This window comes from Triticum urartu, chromosome 1A (assembly GCF_056163025.1).
Source record: "Triticum urartu cultivar PI428250 chromosome 1A, HENAU_Tu73, whole genome shotgun sequence".
In the NCBI taxonomy this organism is placed as follows: Eukaryota; Viridiplantae; Streptophyta; class Magnoliopsida; order Poales; family Poaceae; genus Triticum; species Triticum urartu.
The window spans coordinates 569317295-569324842 of record NC_141873.1 but is presented as its reverse complement, the minus strand read 5'-3'; the positions used below and the strand labels follow the sequence as shown (position 1 = coordinate 569324842).

Sequence of the window (7548 nt, the reverse complement as noted above, 5' to 3'; positions counted from 1 at the left end):
TGGAAATCAGTTCTAAATCCGTCGCCTATATACAAACAAGTTGCAACCTGTCAAGCAAGAAAAGTAAATACAATGATATTCTAGGAAGATAGATGGCTAGATCATAGCCTTCAAGCTAGATTTTTGAAACCCCTCTCCTTTACAACAATTAATGAGCATGTCTCTCTTCAAAGTGTTATGGAAATTGATAACTTGGAAGAAGTACTTCACAGGCTCATCAACAATTCATGCAACTATGAATCACTATTCTTTCAAGTCAAGATGTGGTTCAGAATGATAAGTGGAGCTACCCATGGAACACATCAAGCTACTCTGCAGTGAATATGTACAAATTCTTAAGAGGTGGGGTGATGCTCACATTCTATTTATAAAACTCTAGAAATGTGCTTCACATCTGACATAAATATGTTGGGTGTTGTTACATGCCATAATTAACAGTTTAACACTAGGAAGTTCTTAGCAGAAAATCTTTTCACCTGCAAGGTTACAACTGTGCCATCTGCAATAATGGGCAAGATGAAACCCTTCTCCTCCTCTTCCGAGATTGCACTCTTTCTCAAAAAATTGCCACAGAATCATTCCCAAAAAGAATAGATGAATATCTTTCTTTGATGAGGTGCGTCTTGTTGTGCAAGCTCTACCTAATGATATTGCTCTAGACATTATAATCATGGCATGTTGCCTGCTGGAGCATCTGGACTCAAAAGAATGACAAGGATTTCCGCAATGTCGCCTCTCATGTTCAAGGGTGGTGCAACATTCTCAAAGAATGCCTCAAGACCACAATTGCGTGAGAGAAAATCAACACAATGATGCTGCTCTCTCGTAAGAGTGGTTGGGTAACCCTCAAGTGTAAGGGTGTAGTACACTAACAATAAGAGTGGTTGGGTAATCCCAACTGTCGGCGGCCTTGGGCGCACCCTCGGTCCACCAGTCATGGACCGCTAGATGGGTCGCCCAGACCCGGCTATTTCGGCAGATCGGACGGTGCAGAGATGCCCTGAGAGGCCCTACGACACGCCACTTGGAAACAAACGACTCGGAGATGCTCTTTGCCCTCGACGAGCACCAAGAGGCGGGTACTCCAACATCCTTTATAAGAGTAATTATTCAACGTGCAGCGTGCAAGCCCAACAAAACAATTGTCATTGCCAGGACTACTATCTCGGTTGCACATTGTGTCCTACTAACCTTGAAAGCTCCTTTGACCGACAAGTAGACCTTTGGATCCCATTTCGAAGCCCATGAATCTTTCGTCTCTTCATATACCGACATCTGTAGGATCATCTTCACATCAATTGCCTACAAAATATCGCAAAACGGGTTTCTCATCCTATCTTTATATCAAGAGGCCAAGTTCAAAAAGGCAGATGAAAAATTTAGGTTGCATGGGTGTGTTGCATTATTTTGGTTTTATTCTAGACTCGTTGATGATATTAGTAGTGGAAAAGGTAAAGTTTGTATCGACTATGAGATGTTTTTGATGATTCCATCATTTGTGCGTTTTTGTTTTCGTTTCGTTCCTGGAGCTTTTCGTTGCAGTCAGTCCTGAGATGGCACCAATTGATCATCGTGACCGAGTCGAATGGATCGCACCCGGACGGGTCCGAACCAGACACCGGCCCGTCTCGTTTCTTTCTTGAGTGCGAGGCCATAGCAAGCCGCCGCAGACAGAGCCAATAGCCAGCACGCACCGTCGCCTCCCGCTCCACATCTCGCTCGCTCGCTCACCGCGGAAGCCGCCTGCTAGGGTTCGATCCCCGCCATGGACGCCGCCTCGCTCATGGGCCCCTCCTCCGCTGACGCGCCCACCGACGGGGAGCACCGGATGGGCACCACCATCGTGGGCGTCTGCTACGACGGCGGCGTCGTGCTCGCCGCCGACTCCAGGACCAGCACCGGTACGCCCCCCGCCCCGATCCCTTGATGCGCCCCGTGGATCCAGCAGCAGCGGCTAGGTCAGGGTTGGAGATGGCGCGTCGGGCGTCCGATTCCGCCGTGAGGGAAGAACCGAATCGAGGGATGCGGCTGGTGCTGCTGGCCATGTTGTTAACATATTATACGATACGAGACGCCCCTCCTAATTCAGTGTTTTCCCCCTTGGTATTCTAGTTGCGAGATCAGGGGAAACCCTGGATTATTATTAGATAGAGGCAGACAAACCCAGGATTTGCTATGATAGTTATTGTTACTGGGTCCTGCAGTGCTGTGTCTTGTCAAGTCTGAAACCTTCTACCACTGTCACAAATGTTCCCAACGACTTACTGGAGAACATGGCTCCCCTGAGGTGTTAGTTACTACAGTGCTATCTCCTTAGCGTTGCAAAGCCTTGCTGTGTATGTTTGAATTCAATAAATAAATGAAGCCGACATTTGATCTGTTTTTCTCTCTGCATTTTTATTTGCTTCGCTTAATGTCCGTTTGCTGCCTCACAGGAATGTATGTCGCAAACCGTGCTTCGGACAAGATTAGTCAGCTGACTGATAATGTCTACGTCTGCCGCTCTGGATCTGTAAGTGCTTATAAATCATGCTCAAGATCAGGCACATTCCATGTTGTTATCCAGTGTTACTGTGACATTTAGATGGTTGGGTAGGCACCATTGAGTAGTCAATTTCATAAGTTAAAAAAAAATCTTACTTTCATATCTTCACTATTCCCTAAATTTATGATTATGGTATGTTTAATTATTATTTTTTGCACTGAAAGGTATGTGTAATTGCTGGTGTTGATAATAAACTCAACAAAATAAAAGCTTGCAATACAAGATTTTGTGTTTTGCTTTCGCGTGCAATCATTTTGTTGTTGCCTACCATTTGCTTGTCTTGTGGAAGAGTGGAAATCTTGAGTCCTCACAACATCTTCAGTGTTCATCGTCTGCTGCCTTTATGTTTGCTAGTCAGATATCCTATTTTCTGTTCATATGTGCTGTATGTCTCATGTTAGCATGCTTCTCATTATCTTGCAGGCTGCTGACACACAAATTATTTCGGATTATGTACGTTATTTTCTCCACCAGCACACGTAAGTACTTTGTGCAAAACGCTTTTTAGCTTCTCATGATTCTATTATCTTTCTTCATTATTCCCTAAATTGTATGGAACCTAGATCCCATTGGTCATGATCATGGCCAATTAAGTATTTGATTTGGAAGTTGTTGCTGAATTTGTCCTTCATCATGTACAGAATCCAGCTTGGGCAACCAGCTACCGTGAAAGTTGCATCCAACTTAGTTAGGTTATTGGCCTATCAGAACAAGGTATAGCTTCTCTAGCCTTCGAGATAACAAGAGATGGTGCTTAATGTTTGTTTACCTTCATGATACACATGTCATTCCATTTCTTATTTTTTTTTATCAATGGCCAGAGCATGTTGCAAGCTGGAATGATAGTTGGTGGATGGGACAAATACGAGGGAGGCCAAATTTACTCGGTTCCTCTTGGTGGAACGATTCTGAGGCAACCATTCGCAATTGGAGGTTAGTTTCCCCAATAGTAGAAGTGCATCATTCCTTACCTATACTTGAGTAGTTGAGTCAACATCTTTTAGTAGCTTCTAGGGCTCTTTTGCAACAAACCTTGTGCACTCTGGCAAGCTTGTACTCACTTAGTCGTTTGCGGTTTGCAAAACATACTGGGATGTTAACCACACTTCTTATCCTGGTTGAGTGCAATCTGGCTCTGTCGAGTGCTGAGAAACAATGAGCATGCTGTTATGCTAATTCGGCTTTAGTGTATGATATACCAGGTGCACGTTCTCACACTTTATGTTATCGCTGGGCTTTTCAGGATCTGGTTCCAGTTACCTGTATGGATTGATGGATCATGAATGGAAAGAGGGTATGACCCAGGAAGAAGCTGAGGTACGGCATTTAGTTTCTTCTGAGGAACTAGAAAGAATTAGGAGATCTTTTCTGCCAAAAAAGGAGTGATAGGACATAGTTTATTTAATGCATGAGGCTCAGTCCAGTCTGAAGCTATGTTCAGTTCCCATATTGCTTCTATTCGCTGCTTATTTTGTAGTTGTGACACAAAATGGTTTTCTTATTTCCTTGAAGTAGAATGAAGTTTTTTGATGGCTTTTCTGTCAATTTGCCTCATCGTTGACATTGCGAGAATAGATTGTAATATTAATTACATAGTCCTGATTTTTTTTTTGATTCCCATTACATAGTCCTGAATTGTATGGCTGAACCATCATTTCTCATTAGTCTAAGCTTTGAGTCATTGCAGCGCATCTCCTAACATGTTCTTCCTTGTCCTGATCTCAACAGAAGTTTGTGGTGAAGGTGGTTTCCCTTGCTATTGCTCGTGATGGTGCTAGTGGAGGGGTTGTTCGCACTGTTACTGTAAGTGTTCTTTTCATACAGATTTCATTCTTTGTTTCTTTTGGTTGAGAAATAGACAGCATTATGGAAACTTGGACTTGCTTATTTGAATTGACTTTATTTTGCAACATAAGGATGATGCAACCTCTCTTGTGATGGCTTCATTAACCAAGATGAGATATCAGTCAAAATTAAAACCAATATCTAACAGTCTCCTGTGATGGTTTTAAAATGAGATGAGTAAACTTATAAAACAGCACCAACTTTCGTAGCCTTGATTTTCTGAACTTGTCTAGATTTGGTTGTGCTTAAAATGTCATTTGGAATAGGGTGGCACACCTTTTCCTCTGTTGGATCTGTTGTCATCTTGTCTTAACCCCCCTTCTTTTTGTTGAAAAGTCATGTTTGTTTTGCAAACTGTGCCTCGGGTAATCTTAGCAGCTTGTCGAAATGTGCCTCCTTGTTAAAATTGGAGGTTGCATCAACCTGTTGCTTAATAACTGCTCTTTGTTTTCCCAAAGACTTTGTCTACCTAGTTAGATGTACTGATTTGAGAATTCTTGCACAGATTAACGAGGCGGGTGTTAAGAGGAGCTTCCACCCTGGTGACAAACTGCCACTCTGGCATGAAGAGATGGAGCCCCAAAACTCTCTCCTCGACATTCTCGCAGCTGGGAGCTCTGATGCGATGGTCCAGTGAAATCCCTATTGTACTGATGACTTGTTCTAGATGTGAGCCGAACGTTGCTTGGAATAGATTCTGTTGACACCAGCTTGTTTTCCACCTTGTTATTACAACTTAAAATAGTTTTGGTGTTCACGTGTCTATGAATCATCTTGATGGATCTGTGCCTTGCGGTGCAACTCGACTATGGCATATGCTTGTGCCAACACAGCTACGTCTTGCTCAACGAAATGCAACCTGTCATTGCTTGCTGAAGATGTACCTGCGAAAACTAGACGCTGAAAATTATACTGGCCGGTGTAGTAGTGGATAGTGTCGCTGGAAAGAAAAGAAAAATTCTAGAACCGCAGAGAGCAATATGGCTTACTTTGGAGACTTAAAAAATTTGTGTGACTTATTTAACATGTCTGTAGAAACGCTAAAAATAAAATAGACTAATTGGACCCAGGTTTTTGACCACCCCGATGAAGATACAAAGCAGATTTTCTTTCAAGAACTGTCAGCACCCAGGTTTTGGATTAATCAAAACAAACCAACTCCCCTCTGCCTGGCTGGTAGTGCAAAGTATGTCTGGTTTGTTCCTGCAGATGCAACGCGCGCGCGCGTGTGTAATTCAATGGTACTGATGTTTCTACGTGGATTAATTCTTTTTCTTTTTGACGTGACGTGGATTAATTCTTGTGCTTATAACTTTTCAAGGGCCATACTATGGAAGCAGTCGTAACTCGTAAGTACTCATACTTCTCTGGAACCTTGATGTTTGTGGTGAAGGTGGTCTCCCTTGATATTGGTCGTCTCCTGATGGCGCGTCACTGTAGAGTGTCCCTTATACTCTGTTTTTTTACTAGCGCATATGCCCGTGCGTTGCGACAGGAGAGTTATTTTTTTGCGAGAAGCAACGAAAATAATTGACGTGCCATCCAAAAAATGATCTCCACAATGATAGGCAACAGAGCAAGGAGTTATGATCTTTACACGACAAAGCAAGGACTTATGATCTTCACACTGAACATGTTTGACACGGGAAATCTTGATAGTGGTGGGGTTGGTCGGTGTGGTGGCGAGTACCCAACTCATGCCTTTTTCCTCTGGGTCTGCCTCCATCTTAGGGTTTTGGCTGCCTCCTCATTTGGTGGCTACGCGGCGACCTTCGGGACATGGTTGCTTCGACCGCTCTATCCTACTACAGCGTAACCATGTGGATTGTTAATCACAACACATAAATCCCATTTCATTAGCATAATCAGGCATAAATGTCCCTTTTTTGATGGTTTATTCTCTTTAATTATTTTAGTGCTCAAGTGTCCATAATTTTGCTATAATTAAAGCCAAACAACATATTCTCTTACAATAGCCAGCGCAAATATTTAATAAAATACTATAGCATCAGATTGGAAATACTTTTTATTTTTTAACATTGAAAAAAATGAATTGGCGAATATTCTTGGAAACGTGAACAATTTTTTAAATCCCGAATAATTTTCAAAAATGTGAACAATTGTTTTTTTGAAAATTCCAATATTTTTGGAAAAAACACGAACAAAACTAGAAACATTAATAGTTTTTGGAATTCACAAACAATATTTTGGAAACATGAAAATTTTATAAAAATACAAATATTGTTGAATTTTTTTAAAGGGTAACATTCAAACCAATTTTAGAAAATGTTTTCTCAGAAGAAAATATTATTTTAGATTTGTGAACATTTCACTAAAACAAGAATATTTTAAAATATGAAACATTTTATAAAATGTAATTTTTCTAATAAAATCTCGAAGAATTTTTAAAAAACGCAAATAATTTTTAAAAAATGATAAAATTTCGAAACAGCAATTCTGGAAATGTTCCGAACATTTTTCATATCAGGAACAAAAAATTTGAATTCTGACCATTTTTTGAATATCTGAACAAAAAATCGAAATTATGAATATTTTCGTAATTTTTTACTTGACAGAAAAAAATAAAGAAGGAAAAAGAAATATAAAAGGGAAAGAGAAAGGAAAAAAAGAAAAGTAGAAATAGAACATTGAAACAATGAAAATGGGCCAGCCCAGTCTTCGGCGCCCTGTGGGCAGCTTCCAGTATTTATCGCTTCATGCGACAAATAAGGTCTTCTTAACTGAGTGGAGAATAATAAGTGGGCTGGCTTCGTTGGGCCGGACCGCGCACGGCCCAATTATGGAATTCTAGACCAACCTTTTTTCTTTTCTAGCGGATAGACACACAAAAGTTTCGTACCACCTTGGATAGAAAAAAAATTCGACGATGAATGGATGAAAAATTTGAAGAAACACACCTTGCTTATTAGTAGGTATAGATTTTGCCGCTTGATGCTATGTTCTTTTGGTTCCCAAGTACACAATGGACCAGCTTGGGCTTGCTAATTTGAACGGACCCGTTCTACAATGAGTAAAATGCATTACGGGTCACTAAACCTATCCATCATAGTCACTTTGGTCATTGTATTAAAAGAATGACATGTTACCGCAATTGTACTTTGCTCCAACGAACTCATACGGTTACTGGCTACATTTTT

General features: G+C 41.1%; 1 protein-coding gene across 1 annotated transcript; it reads left to right on the top strand.

Moving 5' to 3' along the window:
• The first annotated feature begins 1631 nt into the window (after positions 1-1631).
• LOC125530525 (proteasome subunit beta type-6) lies at positions 1632-5155 on the top strand. The gene is made up of 8 exons (XM_048694911.2): positions 1632-1901; positions 2436-2512; positions 2969-3024; positions 3187-3259; positions 3367-3478; positions 3789-3862; positions 4274-4348; positions 4896-5155. The coding sequence occupies exons 1-8, from the start codon at positions 1766-1768 to the stop codon at positions 5025-5027; spliced, it is 735 nt and encodes a 244-aa protein (XP_048550868.1). The 5' UTR covers positions 1632-1765; the 3' UTR covers positions 5028-5155.
• The last annotated feature ends 2393 nt before the right edge of the window (positions 5156-7548 follow it).